This window comes from Cydia fagiglandana, chromosome 4, assembly GCF_963556715.1.
Source record: "Cydia fagiglandana chromosome 4, ilCydFagi1.1, whole genome shotgun sequence".
Taxonomy (NCBI): Eukaryota; Metazoa; Arthropoda; class Insecta; order Lepidoptera; family Tortricidae; genus Cydia; species Cydia fagiglandana.
The window spans coordinates 936070-954514 of NC_085935.1; the positions used below are offsets into that span (position 1 = coordinate 936070).

At 39.6% G+C, this 18445-nt stretch overlaps 1 protein-coding gene across 1 annotated transcript in view; it reads left to right on the plus strand.

The window, feature by feature from the left end:
* LOC134663419 (neuroligin-4, X-linked-like) overlaps positions 1-18445 on the plus strand; it is a 280075-nt gene that overhangs the window by 218764 nt on the left and 42866 nt on the right. Inside the window, exons 2-4 of the mRNA XM_063519789.1 lie at positions 8871-8988; positions 15541-15733; positions 17416-17534. Of these exons, the coding sequence (XP_063375859.1) occupies positions 8892-8988; positions 15541-15733; positions 17416-17534 (409 nt within the window). The 5' untranslated portion in view covers positions 8871-8891. The remainder of the gene's footprint in view (positions 1-8870; positions 8989-15540; positions 15734-17415; positions 17535-18445) is intronic.

The following is an 18445-nucleotide window of genomic DNA, read 5'->3' on the forward strand; positions in this document are numbered from 1 at the left end:
AGTGTAGCCTAATAATAATTACAATAAATAATAAATTTGCTACTCTGTCACAAGTAAAGTTACAAATTAAATGGTATTGTATTTTTTTAAGACCAATAATTGCATTTAATTCTTTTTTTTTTTAACTGATACTAATTTTATACATTTATCTTATCGCTCTCCCAAGCTCACAGCAACCAGGTTGATATTTAAAACTTTTTTTCGGGCGCCATTGTCGTGTATAAAAAATGATGTTGTTGTTGTATGAGAAATAATAAGGTTTTTAAGATGTCTAAATGACTAATGGAAGTGATGCCTCGGATAAGATCCGTAGTAAAGCATTTCACTTTTGGAGTGCAAGGGTCCTCTTGTTGCTCTAACCTGGTTAATGGGAACTTGATAGGATGTTGAAAAGATAAAACCAAATATACGACATGCAATTTAATACAATTCGCTAACTACTACAATGCACTCCGCTTCAGGGCGGGCGCTGCTCAGAATACAGTCGGTTTCTCTAAACTGTCGGCGGTTATGGGATGACACTATAGTAAACCTTAATCTACGATCGCGAGAAGGACGAGACGCGGGGTTTTGGCCAAAACCTGGGATAAAAGTCTAGTGCACTCACGGGTACCGAACGTAGCTATCATCCACAGGCCCGCTGGTATTTAACGCAGCAGGCGGATCGCTGACGGTGGGCGACGGGCGTTCCTCAAGCTCCGGCTTTGGCAAGCCCGGGCGAGAACAACCCGCGGCGCTCAGGAGTTCCACAAGAAGGACCCGCGCGATGAGACCTTGGGGTCGTCGGACCGCGGCAAGGCTGTCCGACACACGGCTCGCGGGTCAAGGCCGTGCCCTACGGCTTGATGGTGGCGCCAACGTGATGCGCCTCGGAGCCGATAGGCCACGCAAGTGAAGGGGAGGCCTGTGTGAAGCACCTCGGGATCGCCAGGCGGCACGCAGTCCACAGGCCTTGGAAACTGCGCCCTGCGGTGAAAACCAGCGTCCCCACGACGCTCAGCACATCAGGGAGCGCGCAACGGCGCTCGGAGCAACACGACCGTCGGCCATGCTTGCGCTCGCCGGCGGCACGGAAAGCACTCGGTGGGCTACGCCCTTTTCGCGCACAACACACACACACACGGCGCACTTTACATATATCCCAATCTTCCACCGGCCAGGGCAGGCGGCGGAAGGGGGCGAGGCGGTTTATTTCGATATTCAATTAGGAACTGTATAAATGCTAGCGTGCCCCAGTACCAACTGACACATCCATCGTCGATTCTAGAAAAATCCCCCAGCCCTCCGTTTCGATCCATATCGACGCATCAAACGTCAAACCAACTTAAACCTTTTCCAAATCATATGACTCTCGAAAAAATATCAATGCTCATTAATACTTGTAATATTTTAAGTGGTTAATAATAATTACTAATAATTATATTTTTATCGTACGTTTTCTACCTTGTTTCATTCAGAATACCTTCTTTCCGATGCGGTAACTAAACGCATAGTCTACTCTCTGACAGTTCTCCTGTCAAAATTTCAACCTTATTTATGTTTCATAAAAATTCCGAAAATGATTCTAAAATACTAATTAAATTAGGAAGTGACCTATTTGAGCAGTTTAGGTAGACTAGGAGGATCATTTTGATATGCATGAAGCCAGGTTTGGTTCACCAATCTCCGCGCAATTTGGGTGACAAGTTCCGTTCAAGTGGCATACTCTTTAGACTTGTTTCTTCGAAACCAGCTAACCAGAAGGCAGGATATGCCAACCAACCTACAGCTGAGAAGGTACATTATAGTTTTACCTAAGTGTCATACTCTGGTGTATGTTATTTTGTTGGAAATGCGACAGTCATGTTGTACCGGTTATCTTGTATGGAAAAACATGTATTTATCCTAGGCAAATACGTAGCATCGCTACAACAATTTTATACGGTTTTTATCTTATTTTGATACGACCTCGAGCTGTGTTAAGGGGCCCACTGATTACCAGTGGCAAACTGGTATCAGCATGTCAGTTAATCGCATAAGGTGACAGTTCCGAACAACTGACAGGCGGATATCGTCCGGCGAACTGGTAATCTGTGGTCCCTTTTAGGCTAGCCATCTCAACCGTACCAATCAGTTCAGGCGAAATATCTTATGAGACAATGGCCCCGATTCGGATTTTGAAATAGACATCTATTAGATATCTTTTAGACATCACCAAGATACGATAACGATATGTTTAAGATCTAACCTGTCAAATTTGACATTTGCGCGATTCTTGAGATACTCTTAACGATTTCCACAGGATATGACTTAGAGATCCAATTCACATCTAATAGATATCTGACGCTATCCAACGTAAACGTGACATTGGTTGCCCGAATTGCGCTGCAAAAGAGAACTAGTTGATATCTAAACTATAACATATCTAGAATTGATCTAGTACGTGTCGTCTCTTGTGAATATCTTGAAGTTCGAATACGGCAGAATGCCTGATAGCATTTCGTCAGCACCAGCACTAATCAGTGTCAGCGTGAGGCCCTTATTTCACCACGGTGACAGTTGCGACAATTGTCGACATTACTGTTACCTGACGTCACAGGCCTCCATAGGCTACGGTAACCGTTTACCATCGGACGGGCGGTGTGCTTGTTTGCCACCAACATTTAAAAACCGACAGAGAACTCATTTCTTGTCAAGAATTATTACCGAAAATTCTTATAAATCTTGTGACAACTGTCATCATCATCATCATCATCAAAAACTTCGCAAGAGAAACACCTATTTTTGTATATAATAAAGTTTTTTTTAAATAATACAATGATGGTGGCAAACAGGAATACAACCCGCCCGATGGTAAGCGGTAACCGTAGCCCATGGATGCCTGTGACATCAGCAACAGTGTCATTTGTCGTCTTGTCGCACCCGTCATCATGGTGAAATAGGGGCCAGCTAATGCTGATTGGTCAAGCTTGATGGAAAAATAAAATTTATTAAATCAGAATCAGTCTCATATTGACATAACTTCTGGTAGCAACAAAAAGCCCGGACACGCTGAAAGAGATCTTATCTTGTACTTGTTAAAGTTTATTTTAGATTGCTTTATCGATAAAAGTAATTAAGAGTCTGAGGTTTTCGTATGTCGGGGACGCGTGTTGTGGGTAATACATTGTGTTCAAAGTCTGCTAAGTTATATCCGTTGAGGATTTAGGTAAGATTATCGTGCAATTTAAAATGAAACGTCAGAACTTTTATTTTTATATTCATTGGAAAATTAAATTGGCTTGTTGACACTGGTTGATGATAATTATGCATAATAGATTATTCATTAAATAAAGGAATGTATAATTTAGAAAGCACGTATTCAGGAAAATCATCAGTGCTCAGCACATAATATGAAATGTCCATACCGGAAATCAAACATATGACTTCCAGTAGTCAGCAGTAGTTTTTAGTCAGGGTTCACTACTACCTAGGCTTCAGATGCCATTATTCAAAGGTTCAGCAATACGCTTGTGATACTTTAGTATTTCCAAGCGTCCATATTTCGCAATCCAGCCCTGGAGGTACTTATATTTGTTTGCGATTTCCGGATAAACAAAAAAATCTCTTCATAAATATATTTATGTAAATTTCCATAATATCGAAGAACTTTCAAATTCACGAGAAAATCCCACAGGTTGAATGTTTACGGAATTGGGCAGAAAGTTGGCAACTATCCCTTAAGTCCCTTTGAACAAGTTTTGACAGGAACTATAAGTATGTGTGTTGTTGAAAACTTGCGTGATCAAAGCTGTGAGGCCGGTCAGGCTTGGATAGTGGAAGTAAATCATCAGTTTTGCGTCTTGAAACATGTATAATATAAACAAAAGAAAACAGCTCACTCTTGGGGAAACATCCTAATACGCCTAAAATGATAGAAAATGCACATGGAGTGCACACATTACTACTGGACAAATAAAAAACAGCCAGCTTTTCGCTGGCTCCAAAAAGGATAAAATAAAATATACTCAAAAATTTCGCGCTACGCTTAGTTTCAAATCTAAAGGTCTGAATTTGAATCCATCAAGATTTGAGAAGTTCCCTCAATTCCCCATGAAAAATGTGTCTTAGAACCTTACTTGCTTAACGAAAAAGGCATATCGCCAAACGTCAAACACGTGTCATTGAGGTATCCCGTTCTGGTCTTCATCGGCAGTTCCAGGTCATCAAATATCACGTTTTCCATTTACACTAATTATCTTTTACTTTTAAATCTATCCCTATTAGTTTCAAATTAGTTGCATAATTTCTAATTTCAAACGTCAATTCAAAATTTTTAACCTGCACAAAAGATTGTCTATAGAGTAAACTAGTATAATTTTCATCTAAGAAAACGTGCGACGACTTATCAAAATCGACGATAACATTTTCAAGCTGATAGCTCCAAGGACTCGTGATAGCTTTCTTGTAACTGTTGAATTATGTCCGTATAATCCGCATTGTTAGCTCTAAGTCCTCATGTATTATCATTGCCTAGACAATCATGGACTAGTCTAGTTTTAAGGACATCCAGTGTAGCCTGACCTCGAGAGGTGAGGTGAGGTTGAGGTGATACGTAAATTACGTAAAATGTAATGTAATGTATTAAGTAAAATGTTACTCTCAATGTTTATACTCTTAATGTCACTCCTTTTAACATGTGTAACTTGACTGTAAATGTTAATTTAAGGAATAAATAAATAAACTAAAAAATGTTTTGTTCCTCTTTTTTTATCTGTTATTTCTTTGCCACGAATAAACTATTTCTATAAGAGGCTAACAGTATTGTGCAAATAGAGAGCCTTGAACAAGTGGCTGATTCATGAAGCGACTGGAATGACTGGAGCAATGTTCGCGGAGTACGTTTTGTAAAGTGGCGAGCACGCTTGTGATCACAGCGAGTAATTGTGGGAACAGTAAAACAGAATGTAGTTCTTTGCTTTTGTATCGTTTTGAAGAACTCGTTCTTTTGCTCATTTAGAGTTCTGAGATACGAGAGCGTGTCAGTTAATTTAATCAGATATTCAAGAACAGCACACCTGTAGGTTGTCATGACACTGAGGAAAGTTTTTCAAATAAATTGATATTTAGATTGTGACTGCAATAGCGTTACTGACGCTGGTGATAAATATCACTGATGAATAACGAATTGAAGGTTCTAATAGCAATTAGTAATACTGCAATAATATCTACGCACACATGTATCAAGGAAATTCACAGTACTAGCAGTTGCAGTAGTAACGTTGCAAGCTGCTGCGAGTGCCAACCGATTGTAACTTTGAAATTAAAGGTGAAGGGATTTGAGAAAGCAGCAGCGTTGCTACAACAACAGCAATGCGGCAACAAAAGCAACCCACTTTATAGAAGATAAATTTACAGTGACACCTCCCATTTCCTTCTTTTAAGCTATAGGTACAAGTTGCATTTCATTAATCTTTGTTGAATTCATTATACTACGAATTGAATTGTAACCGACACTTTCGTACTGTTATTTTCTTGCACCCACTTCCGGTGACAGCGACACGATTGGGGCGTTCTTTCACTCCTCAAATCGGAACGTTACGGCTGCATTGGAAACCTATTATTTCCTCTCCGTGTCTCCGAACGTGGTAAATGCCATTCAATTTGACAATTTCTGGAAAAGATAGACGCTTACTAGTGGAGAAAGAAGGTCATGAAATTACACGCTTTTTTTAATGGGCAGTTATTCCACTTTGAAATAAGATTTTCATACCTTATCACGATATGGTGTAAGTTTAGCTTAATTTTTGACTGCTTGGTTGTCATTGTTAGAATATTAGTATGTACAAAATATACCGTATATATATTCTCAACAAAAAAAAAAATTTGAATTTGATGGACAACAAATTGGTTTTCATTTAACTAAAAAGGACCATTTTATAAGTAGCCTTATTGTTTCTTAATTTCTCAATGTAACTTTTCTAACTCATTTGCTTTCCTGTGATGTTTAAATACGCTGTGGAATCTTTCGGCATCATAGACCCCCAGCATTCAAGAATCCTCAAAATTTCTCAATATTTTAATGAACTACCGTGCTAGTGTACGCTGGACTTTAAACCATTCCTTTGTGCGACGCGCTTTGAGCGTTGGTTTGTTCACGCCTTTGTCAGTCCAATTACGTACCGAGCGCGAATACAAGGCTCGAAAAACTAGAATTCCTAGTTTAAATATATCCTTTTGATATCCACGTTATAACTATGGGATAAGTTACTCGTGTTTGTGATTGTCGAATTGGGTCCCAGCAAAAAAAAAAAGACCTACAATTATATTTGAATTTCTGGCCCTGATAAAATTCTAGTAAAAATTGAACACTTTCTTACATTGAATCAATCTATTTAGTATAGATTCTGATAATACCTAGAGCCTAAAGAACTTGGTAGAGTCCTAAAAGACTCCTACAGAAATTCTCAATTCGGTCCAATAGGACTAAGCCCAAAAGTTGGGCGTTCCGTGTTAGTTATAAAAGTATGAGCTACAAAGAGTTTACTAATTGCTTTGAAAATCTTTCCTACATCTATTTCCGTTCAGAAAACAGGGTCACTCAATGGACCCTTCAGACAAAGTGTTTCGAGGACCGGACCCGCGTGCGGGTGACATCGCGGACTATTTGTCTCCAGGCACAAAAAGGGATTTTTGGACCCCCTGTAACGTTATGTCGCTAATGTTGCTTTTCAAATGGAATCTTGGGGCCGGGTCGAGTGTATTCCTTTTGTAAGTTTGATGGAAATTGCAATTTTGGTATGAAATATAATAGTGTAGGTAGAAATGAGTTATTTATTTTATTTAGTCTGACTGCGTATATTTATGTTATATACAGGGTGATTTCTGGGTCGTGATCCAGAACCACTTTTTCTAACTCTGTAAATGATCCACATTATCACAAGGTAGTATTTGATTAAAACATAATTACTTTAATTATTCTTATTTTTCAAGTAAAATTAATGTTATACCTACTAAGTAATTATAGTCACCCTATGACTTTTGACATACGCTGTATGGAAAGCGACAAGACGTCCCATTGAGTACCAAATTTTAGGGTCACCAAATTTTATGCAAAAGTGTTTTTTCCTACTTGTCACCTGAAAAATAATCATCATTATTCTTGATAAACAATAATTGCAATAATTAACAACATCATAAGGCTCATCTTTGGATTTTGTATGATGTCTGGCTCTCTTGCTCCACGACCCCGAAATCACCCTGTATTATGTATGTGTGTTTCAAATCTTTCAACATAAATTTGAACCATTTACTTAGTATCCTTAGTATAGTAATAACCTTAGTATTCACTACGAAGTAAAGTGCATATTCCATATCATTAAGACATTATTAGCTCCAGTTGTGAAAATCATTTCCCATAATGGAAACGCACAGAAAGCAAGCTAAATAATGAACTCATTTCCTCCCGTTCTCCGCCCATCTTCCTCTATATCAAAACAGTCTTAAAGTTTCTACACTTAAATACAAGTCTTTTTAGTATATGTATTTCGCTAACATCTCTTCACGGATGTCGAAACAACCGAAAATGCAGCCGGTTCAATGTTTGTAAGACTTTTTAGTTTTGCAGCTCATTTTGTGGATGTAACGATGAGTTTTGGGTAACGAACGTCCTTCGCTAGGTTATTTATTTTTAATGGAAAACCGTTTTATATGAAGGGATACCATCATACCACTTTTCATTGTTGCGTGTCGTGCTTGAAATTATTTTATTTAACATTTATTGCACAATGCAAGAAAGTACAAATGGCGGACTTAATGCCACGAGGTATCCTAAACCAGTCAATTCTACTTAGATAAAAATTTTCATAATTTTGTGTAACAGAAATCGCTTTTAAGCGACAGCTATCACCAAAACTTGTTCTCTTTAAACCCGTACGTGTGTGTGCGTGTGTGTGATTGACTACACCTGAGACCCGTTTCTCAAAAGCTTGTAACTTGTAATACAAGTGGAAGTCCCTTTCTAACAAAAGGTGACAAAAATTGACATTCGCTTGTATTACAAGTTACAAGCTTTTGAGAAACGGTCCTCCTGTCTCCCAGAAACACAAAAAAAGTTCTATTGCACCAATTTGTCTAATTGTTGTATTACTTTAGTTCATACAAAAGTAGAATTATTGGTTGGTAAATGGGCCATTAGAACTATCAGTATCAATTTTGTATTAAGTATAATAATATGAAAGCGCACTCGTTTAAAACAGTTTAAAAATCCATAAAGCTCGACACTAATTGAATAAAAGTATCGAGGGAATAACATTAGGTACTCTGTTAAATATTTTTACAAAATATATTGAACTTAATATTTCCAACCATTTTACTTATTCATCGTTTCGTTCGGTTACAGCTATCCGTGATAGATGACTGCGATGGACTATACTTCGTTTTTTTTAGCATTAGAAATTAGGTAAACAATCTTGATGTGTCTTTTAAATGAAAAACACATTTTAAAAATAAGTTACGGCAAATACGTAACAATTATGAATCTAATACAATCATTTATATTCTCCTGCTTTCATAAGTAATAGTTATTGATTTTAAAAAAGCGTTTTTCAATTAAAAGACATGCCAAGATCGCTTACCTTCTTTCAAGTTCTTTCTAATGCTAAAAAAAACGAACTATAATAGACGTGATAATTCGTGAGTTTCACGTGCATTGGAAATAAAATGGTTTAGTTTTTGCGAATAAATGTCGGTGCCTTTTAACGTATTGTGTTTGACGGTGATTTAAATGGACGCGTTTGGGATGTTTATTGTGTTTTATTATACAACACTTTAGTGAGCTACAATGAATTTGATCAATACTATAATGGTAGTTAGGTTGATTTCCTTCTCTAATGTATATTTTTTGTTGACAGGCCAGCGTCGCGTGATGGCGCATGGAGTGCGCATGGAGCTGGTGGGCGACGCTGGTGCTGGCGTCCCTGGTCGCGGCGGGGCCTCGCTACAGCTCGCGCATCGTGCACACTCACGCAGGTATATCATATGCGGCGCATGGCGTGTGGAGCTGGCGGGCGACGCTGGTGCTGGCGTCCCTGGTCGCGGCGGGGCCTCGCTACAGCTCGCGCATCGTGCACACTCACGCAGGTATAGCATATGCGGCGCATGGCGTGTGGAGCTGGCGAGCGACGCTGGTGCTGGCGTCCCTGGTCGCGGCGGGGCCTCGCTACAGCTCGCGCATCGTGCACACTCACGCAGGTATAGCATATGCGGCGCATGGCGTGTGGAGCTGGCGAGCGACGCTGGTGCTGGCGTCCCTGGTCGCGGCGGGGCCTCGCTACAGCTCGCGCATCGTGCACACTCACTCAGGTATAGCATATGCGGCGCATGGCGTGTGGAGCTGGCGGGCGACGCTGGTGCTGGCGTCCCTGGTCGCGGCGGGGCCTCGCTACAGCTCGCGCATCGTGCACACTCACGCAGGTATAGCATATGCGGCGCATGGCGTGTGGAGCTGGCGGGCGACGCTGGTGCTGGCGTCCCTGGTCGCGGCGGGGCCTCGCTACAGCTCGCGCATCGTGCACACTCACGCAGGTATAGCATATGCGGCGCATGGCGTGTGGAGCTGGCGGGCGACGCTGGTGCTGGCGTCCCTGGTCGCGGCGGGGCCTCGCTACAGCTCGCGCATCGTGCACACTCACGCAGGTATAGCATATGCGGTGGAAAATTCTTTGGCACGATAGGCCTCATGCAATTCAGGATTATATCTGCAACACGCACAATATTAACCTCTCCCCCTTCCCGCGGCACTCTCACACTTCATTATAAAACGTCAGGCATGCGGCCTTTCCTCAGGTATCGACAAGGGAATTAATAGCATATTAATAAACTGTTAACATAGTTAGACAGGTTTCCTTGTTTAGTTCCGTAGTTTATAATGGAGTTTAAATTGGGGATTTAACTAGTTAGATATGTTCCATTTATAAATAAAGCTTATAGTAGTGGATTAAGTTAGTTTAAATATATGTAGGTATTTACTTAGCCGCTAGACAATAGAAAATATAATTTTACGTCTCGTATAGCGGCCTTCTAGTCTAGTCGGTAGTTTCCTTGCTATAAGCTGGAAGTCCTGGGTTCGAATCTGGGTAAGGGTATTTATTTGACCGTTTTCCACAATTTTTTATTTATTGATTTTACTTTTTAATGAAGAAAACCGAACTCAAGTCTTGCACTTTTCAGACACTGTGCTTAAGCGGTATGTATATAAAAATTGGCCTCCATTATTTATGCTCGTGACGGTTAAAAAAATTCGCCTGATAAGAATTGTTATTATTTTCCTTGTAAATATAATAGAAAATTGTGAAAAGTGATCTGAATAGCTTTTGATTGATAAATGTTAGTAGGTATTACTAATAATGGCCTGTGCACACCGGCTGCGTGTGCGTGGCGTGCACGTGCGCGTGCGGCGTTGTAGTATACAGATCCTTATGAGAGATGGCACACCGCTTGCGTGACTTGTGCGTGTGCGGCTCCAACATTTTAGCGCACGCACACGCGCACGTCACGCACATGCAAGCCGGTGTGGCTCGGCCTTAAATCAAAGCCCAATGGCTTTCATTATTGTTCCTTGATTGGGTATGCAGAATAAAAGGTTTTATAATTGGTTAAAATAGATTTAGAGGCAGTTAAAACCTTATTTTAGTTCTAAATCCATATAGGCACATTAAAACAAAATTCTTTAACCCCCGCCCGAATCCCGGATTGTTTTTGACCTAAAAACACCTTATAAATACAAATTTCACTAACGCATTAGAGAGTTGAAACTATCGCATACATATACATATATAATACTGGCCTCAAGCGAAATCCATAAAGTAATTAAATCATTAATATTTAAATTGCGGCCTAACCGCATGTATTTATATTCCGACGCAGGTAGCTTTTAGAGGAAAATTGGTGACCGCTTCTCTATACAAACGTAGTTCTCATTTTCCTCTGATAATTAATATTATTATCGAACATTCTTTACACAATGCGATGCATCCAAACTTATATATAATATTATAAAGGCGAAAATGTGTCTGTCTGTCTGTTACCTCTTGAACCGATTTAGTTGAAATTTGGTATAGATATAGTTTGAGTCCCGGGGAAGGGTATAGGATAGTTTTTGCTGAAGAGGGTGCAAAGGGGGGTGAAATTGAAAGAGTTAATTAATTGCCTAATAATTGAAATAAGCAATGCGCGAATTGAATGATTGCTATTAATTAACATTATCCAGGCGCTATACCTAGATTAGCTGCTATCACTAATTCCACGCAGACGAAGCCGCGGGCAAAAGCTAGTTAACTATAACTATCACCCCTCGTTTGATTTTTTGTACGAGAGTTAGCGAATGTCTCTGATTTTGAGCATTTTGGGCAAAAACGCCTTTAGTATGTCCGGATGAGCTTCTCTACAGGACGCATGTCTCAATCGATTCCAGTAACATTTTGTGATTAAGTTCGATAGTTAGATATAATTTTTCTGTCGTTTAGTTTTTTGGAAAAAGTTAAAAATGGCGGAAATATTATAGGCATACAAGACAAGCGCCTTACTTGCACAGTTTTGTGAATTTACTGTGATAATACTAAGAGAAGTAAGTATTTTTAATATCCTAATATTCAGAGAGGAAAATAGGGACTACGTTTGTATGAGGAAGCGGTAGTCCACTTTCCTCTTAAGCCCAACAATCCAATCACGGAGCGAAATCCTGAGATTTCGGCGGCAAACGACATCGCTTTGTGTTGAACCCGGGGTCAAAGTGATTATGTTTGCCCTAAAGGGAAACTAGGAACCAAATCAAATTATTTGATTAAATAATATACCGGGTGTGGCCTGTAATATGAGCAAAAAATTTAACTGTAGGCTGTACTCCTCATACTGATCAACATTTGTTCAGCGACTTTTGAAAATTATTAATACACTTTAAAGGTTATTCAAAGTTAAAACACCACTTCACGTTAAAGGGTATTCTACAGGTTGCACTTCGGGGAGTGTGCCCAAGAGCTACACGAGCTTATTCCACCGTCCCCATTCTACCATCGGACGCACGGCCGGTTTCCATCCTTACTTGGTAGATATTCCACCAATTCGCACGAAGCGCTTTGCTTCTACTTTCCTTATGCGCACTGCCAAGGAATGGAATTCCTTGCCGGCGTCTATATTTCCGTGTTCTTATAACCCGGCAACCTTCAAATCAAGAGTGAACAGGCACCTTCTGGGCGAGCTCGCTCCATCGTAGGCCACGTCTACGCCTCGGCTAGTCTGTGGCCATGAGTAAGCCCATTCATAATAATAAAAAAAAAGACGCAATGTATTGCGAATTTCGTTATGTTTAAGGCTTGATAAGCAACGTCAATCACAATGATATCTTAGCGTGGCGATGGCGTCCATTGAAGATAATATTTATTTTGTATGAAAAATAGGTAGTCTAAATACTTCATAATTTTTAAAAGTTGTTGAACAAAAGTGTCACCGTTTGAGGAGTACAATCTACGTTTTAATTATTTGCTCATGTTACAGGCCACACCCGGTATGTGGGCCAAATATTATTTAGAAAAACGTCACTTGTTTGGACAATACAATTAACGGCTCTGGTAGGTAGATACAATTCGGGTACGGAACCCTAAAAATGTAACTCGCATGCGATGGGGAAGGGTGTAGCGATGGGATTAGGTCAAAAATTTTCGGTCAGATCTAAGGCATGTTATTTGTATAAATGAAAGAAAAAACTCAGATGAAACCAAAAATAACACTAGTTTTAATACTTAAATACGTATTTTTGTGAGCCATATTGTAAGCCGTAGAGGACTATATTTAAAGGATGACTCACGCTAGATTAGATAGTGATAGATAGTGATTCCATAGAAAACGTAGCTCCAGAAGCTCCGTCCCGGCCCCGGCCCGGTCTAGCGTGAGTCATCCTTAATTGGATGCTTTTAGGGTACCTACCTAAAATCTAGGTTTAAATATAAAATAAATATAAAATCTTAAATATAAAACCATACAAAATCACATATCCCGAGATTACCGAATGATCCTCACCTTAATTATTTCAGAAAATCCGGGTTTATTTTAAAGGAGACTAATTTCAAATACAATTTCGGCATTAATTGTTAACTTTGAAGCGCGATGTCTCGAATCGGGGTGATTATATTTGGCATAGAACATTTAGCTGAGTAATTTAATTTTAGCTCCGTTTCGTTGGGTTATTTTAACCCTTATGGGGGGCCGGGGTTTCAACCATTTCTGGGCTAAGTCGCAATAAAGATAAGGTTTAGGGTAGCTGTGAGTTTATTTTAATGAGCATTAGTAGGGAGAAAATACAGAAAGTCTGCTTAGTAGATACAGCACGCAAGGCGAGGTCACCAGTGTGACAGCACATTGGTGCTCTTGTACTAATCGACCCAGAAAATTGACATCTTAGGATCAAATGGACGAGAACCGTTCATACATTATGTCTGGTGGTCCATAATATCTTGAGGTCAAATCGGTTGTGCAAAATGATGACTAAAAATTCAGTCAAGATAGACATACACAGACAAGAGTAATAAGTTAAGTAGGTACCATCTAATCTTTTCAAATTTTATGAATTTTTGGCAATATTTGAATTGTAGGTATTTATATTATACAACACTGTTCGGGGCAAGTAAATTAGTTTAAAAGATATATTATATATGAGAGTGGGTCGGCTCTTTTCAAGTGAGTTTAGTTTTCTATTTACATAAATTACAATTATCAATATGTCGGAAAACGATGGTCTAATGGCGGTGGACGTAGTACCTCGATATATTGACTTCACAGCTAAATTAGTCTGCTACCACTGCTGCCAATGCATGAAGCCATGAAATAAACATTCGGACTCGTTAACCATACTAGCGCCTACTATATTTCAGTACTAAATGATAAATAGAATAAAAAGATCCAAATCTTTATTCAACTCAAGTTAGGCCGGCTCCAACCCTACACCTCTGACCTGAGAAAATTTAGCCCAATATGGGACCGGCAACAAACTCAGCGGGACACATCTTTTCAAAACAACACATCCTTTCTTTATTTCACAAAAGTAAGCTTCTAATGAAACATAAGAAATCAAAATAACACTTGAAATAAAACACTTAGCTAAATGGTTAAAGAACGTAGGATTCTAAAAGCTTTCAGAATAATCCTTCAGGTATAAGCCTTCAGGAACGTGGCGAGTTAGGCACGAGGTATGGCTAACGGTAACGTCCGATCTCTAGCGCGGTATTATACAAGTATTTAATTGCCTATTAGTTAGTAATTACTATAAGGTTTACCTGTATACGGAGTCTGAATTTGATAGTCTATGTGAGAAAAGGATTTGCCTTAACTAAAATAATATAATATTTATAGTAATACACACGAGCAATGCAAATTGTCAATTCATATGGGAAATTGAATACAAAGTTACCCGTTTTAAGCGCTCTTAAGTGTAATAATGGCTCGCCCGCACATTGGAATTAATTTCGCAAAGTATTATGCATGAGAACGTTGTAGGCGGCTCCTATAAACTTTGGGAAATATATGTAAATAGATTCAGGAAGTTTGCGGACAGCGGTGTGAAGGAACTGTAATGTTTACGGTGGAGTTTATTATTTTACTTCTTCGTCACAAAATATTACAAAAATATATAATTTTTGAAGTGAAAACTTCTTCGCTTGCGTGACTTATTTTATGTGTGACATGTCCGTCAAACTGGTGTGATGACTCTCACAGTGATGTGCTTAGGGGTTTCAAGTAATGCGCCGATACAACGCTAGAAGGCGTTAACCTCAAATATACATAGTGCTGCAGACATTTTGCACTATATGGCCCTGTTATTAATATTTTGAGTTACAATGTCGTTGAGTTTTCACTTCTGCCGGCACTCCCGGAGTGCAACCCGTTGCTTTTTTGTTATATGACACACTAGACCGGACTGGGGCCGGGCCGGAGCTTCCGGCGCTTCTTTTTTTATGGAAAGCACCACGTGACCACTGATCAGCCGTCATAGGAAATAACCCGGTCTAGCGTGAATCATCTCTATGGTGGCAATAAAATTTCCCTGGCTGACCAAAACAAACAGAGGACTAAGAAAGTGGAAAATAAATTACATTATTAAGGTACACGTGTCAAATGTGTCACACGTGTGACGCGTGTGTGTGTCACGTGTATTATCATGTAAAAGGCAGTCGTCCGAGTGCCGCTGTTTCTGCCTGTTTCACCTACATCACCTAAATGTCAACTTTAACCTACATCATCAATGGGTCAGCGGACAAAGTCACTTTGTTTATAAATTATTAAATATTATATTAAGTTACTGTTGTTATTTAAGTACTTACATAAATGATAAGCAATAACTAACAAATTTATGGATCATTTTTTCAAAGTTTTTAAATAATGTCGTTGTCAGTAGACGTGAAAATAAGGTTTTCTTTTGTGAAACTACTTTTAAACATCTTTGAAACTTCCCAAGCCGTTGATAATGGTTTGGCCGTATCCGCCATTTTTTAAATTATTAAATAAAAGTGTTAAAAATTATCTTTGTTCCAGGCGCCATCCGCGGCATCATCGTGGAGCCCGCCTCCCGGCGGCTGGAGCCCGTGGAGGTGTTCCGCGGGGTGCCATACGCGGGGGCGCCGCTGCGGATGGCTCCCCCGCCGCCGGCGCCCGCCTGGCCCGGCACCCGGCTCGCCGACGCCTTCGCGCCCGTCTGCCCGCAGCGCGCACCCGACATATCCAACAAGTACGGCACTCCCCTGGTCACTAACTCGATCACTTATTTTGTCTCATACAATGTAATTCACCCAGTCACTCGGTCACTTAATCAGTAATTATTCGGTCACTCACTCGCTTGCTATGTCACCCCCGTTGCCACTCCCTCGCATCATCATCATCTTCGTACCGTCTGAAGCCCATCTACCCTGGTTATAAAATACTAATCATTAAATTTCCTGTATCTACTAACTCCTTTGTAAGCTCAACTAATAAAAATGTCCATTTGTTAGACTAAATAAAAATATTCATTCATTCATTCATTCATTAAAGTAGGCAGGTTGAATATGAATCTACCTTGCTACTCAAAATTCCCTTTTTTAATTACATTTTGAAGTACAGAAGAAATGTGATAAGCGATAACGCTACGCTTGTAAACACAAAAAGCAATCCCACTAAGTTCCCCATTTATCCCAACCGGCCAATAAATTAGGAAAACCACGAAAATACCCATGAATAGGCCATTCCAAAGTTACAAGGACATATTAAATCATGCCAACTTTCGCGACGCATGGCCCGCAACATGCTTCTCCCTGAGGCCTATTCTGTATTAAAAATTGATACGGTTTGCATTTTTAATTGATATGACCTTGACCGTAAGCACCAGTCAGTGTAAGGGGCGTTAGGAATCATTTCAATAGGAAATTCGCTCGCACTTATGGACGCGTGAGATGCCATGATTCGACTAAAGGTGACAGTCAATTTCCAACGACAGCAGCACTACCATTCATTTTACTATGAAAATTGACAATAACACCGACGCGTTCGTACTAGTAGTTCAGCTGCGGTCAGAAATGGAATGTTACCCTTAAGGTGACGTTCGGATGGCAACTGCAACCGCATTATTGTTGCGGCGTTACTGCTGCGGCACGGACGCGGCTGCTGATGAAAACCGTACCACATTATTGCACCAGAATCTGCCACCCTGTTAAAAGTTCTCGACAAACTTCATAACGGTAGTTCTAATATACTTCAAAAGACGTTGAATTTAATAGGCACGAATGACTCTTAGGAGTTCTTAATAGTCTATAATAGAAACAGAGGGAACTTATTTGTTTGAAGATCGTTTTGTTGGAACATTATCTAGCTCATTAGATTTTTTTTGTGAATAATGTATTTTGTTGAGACAGTATTCATTTGCGTTGATGAGGAACTATTTTATTTTTATTTGGAAATCATTTTTCCCTATTGATCTTTTTGTGAAGAGATGATGTGTAGGTAATTGACAGCATTAATTAGGCATACATTGGACGATCAGTTAGTTATAGAGCTACATCCCATGCACTGCCAAGTGACAGTAAGTAATTAAGCCTTGTATGTCTGTAAACTACAGTCCAGCATGAGCTCTCTGCTTTTCTGAAACGGCGGATGTCTCAAGGTGGTCTTGCGCAGCATCCACCGGCTCCCAATAATCCAAAGGTTAGATTCTGCAATAGCATTTAAGCGCAGCGTTGCCCTACATAGTTGACATTCTTGCAGCAATGTTGAACTGTAAATGCTGTTGCAATTTGAATATTACCTTTACGAAGTGGACCCCTTGTCAAAGGCCATACAGAGCCATTTCTTGCCCGTGGTCGTCATTCTAAGACTTATATGCCCCAAAGACCATTTTTTCTTCTTCTTTGTAATAATATAAACATTCTCTATTACCAGGACCGCAGCATTGTCAAAGATGCCGCTAGGCACATACACCGAGTTGAAGGCCACACTGCCGCTGCTAGCCAATCAGAGCGAAGACTGCCTTTACCTCAACATCTATGTGCCCGGTAGCGGTAAGTAGTTTAACCATTCATTATAATTTTTTTTAGTTTATAGGTAAGCAATGCTACCGAGGTGGAGATGGTCGAACCTAATTTGTCATAAGGGAGATAAAAACCCACAGACTCCGTTTGCCTAGCAATTTCGATGGATAAAGAATCTCGTGTAAAGAACATAATTGATCCGCCTAGCAGGTGGGTACTATTGAACGCCCCGGATATTGCTGGATAGCGTAGTACATACTTAGAAAATTGACATAGTGTCGCTGATTTAACAGATTGATCTTAAATAAAGGCAGCTCCAAGAAATATTAGTCCCGGTACATATTGCCTACTAATTTCCCACCTACATTGGACCTACATAAATCATGTACCAGTCGCCTCATTTATCACTTAGATGTACTCTATTTCATTAAAGGTATTCACTCATTCGGTATGTGATTACTAGATAGGCTAAAGACTAAAGCCTGAGACGACCAGGAAAATCACTATGTGCCTTAATAATTTAATTTAAAAAGTATAATTTTATACAAATCCAGTGCTTAACATTAGCATAATTTTCTTCTAAGTTAAAGAATGATAACTTTCAGTTGCAAAGTAAAGGAGAAAGATGAATCCCAGTTTATGACGAAAAATTCTAACTCTTCGAAACTTGCATTTATCGTGCTCAAGAAGTTTTTCTGCGAACTTGGAGGTTTTATTACGGACAAACTTGATACGTACTAAGTACTTAGTCGTACGTTGTGACTTGAAAAGTCGCGTTTTTATAATACATTATTAAATGCAATATTCTTAAGACAAAGTTTGTCTAGACAAGGTTGTTCTTGGTAAGACAATGTTTTACTTTTAAAGTAGTGAGCAAATAATATATTCGGAGTCTTTTAATAAATAAAGAAAGGAAGTAAATAAATATTTGGTAACAATCT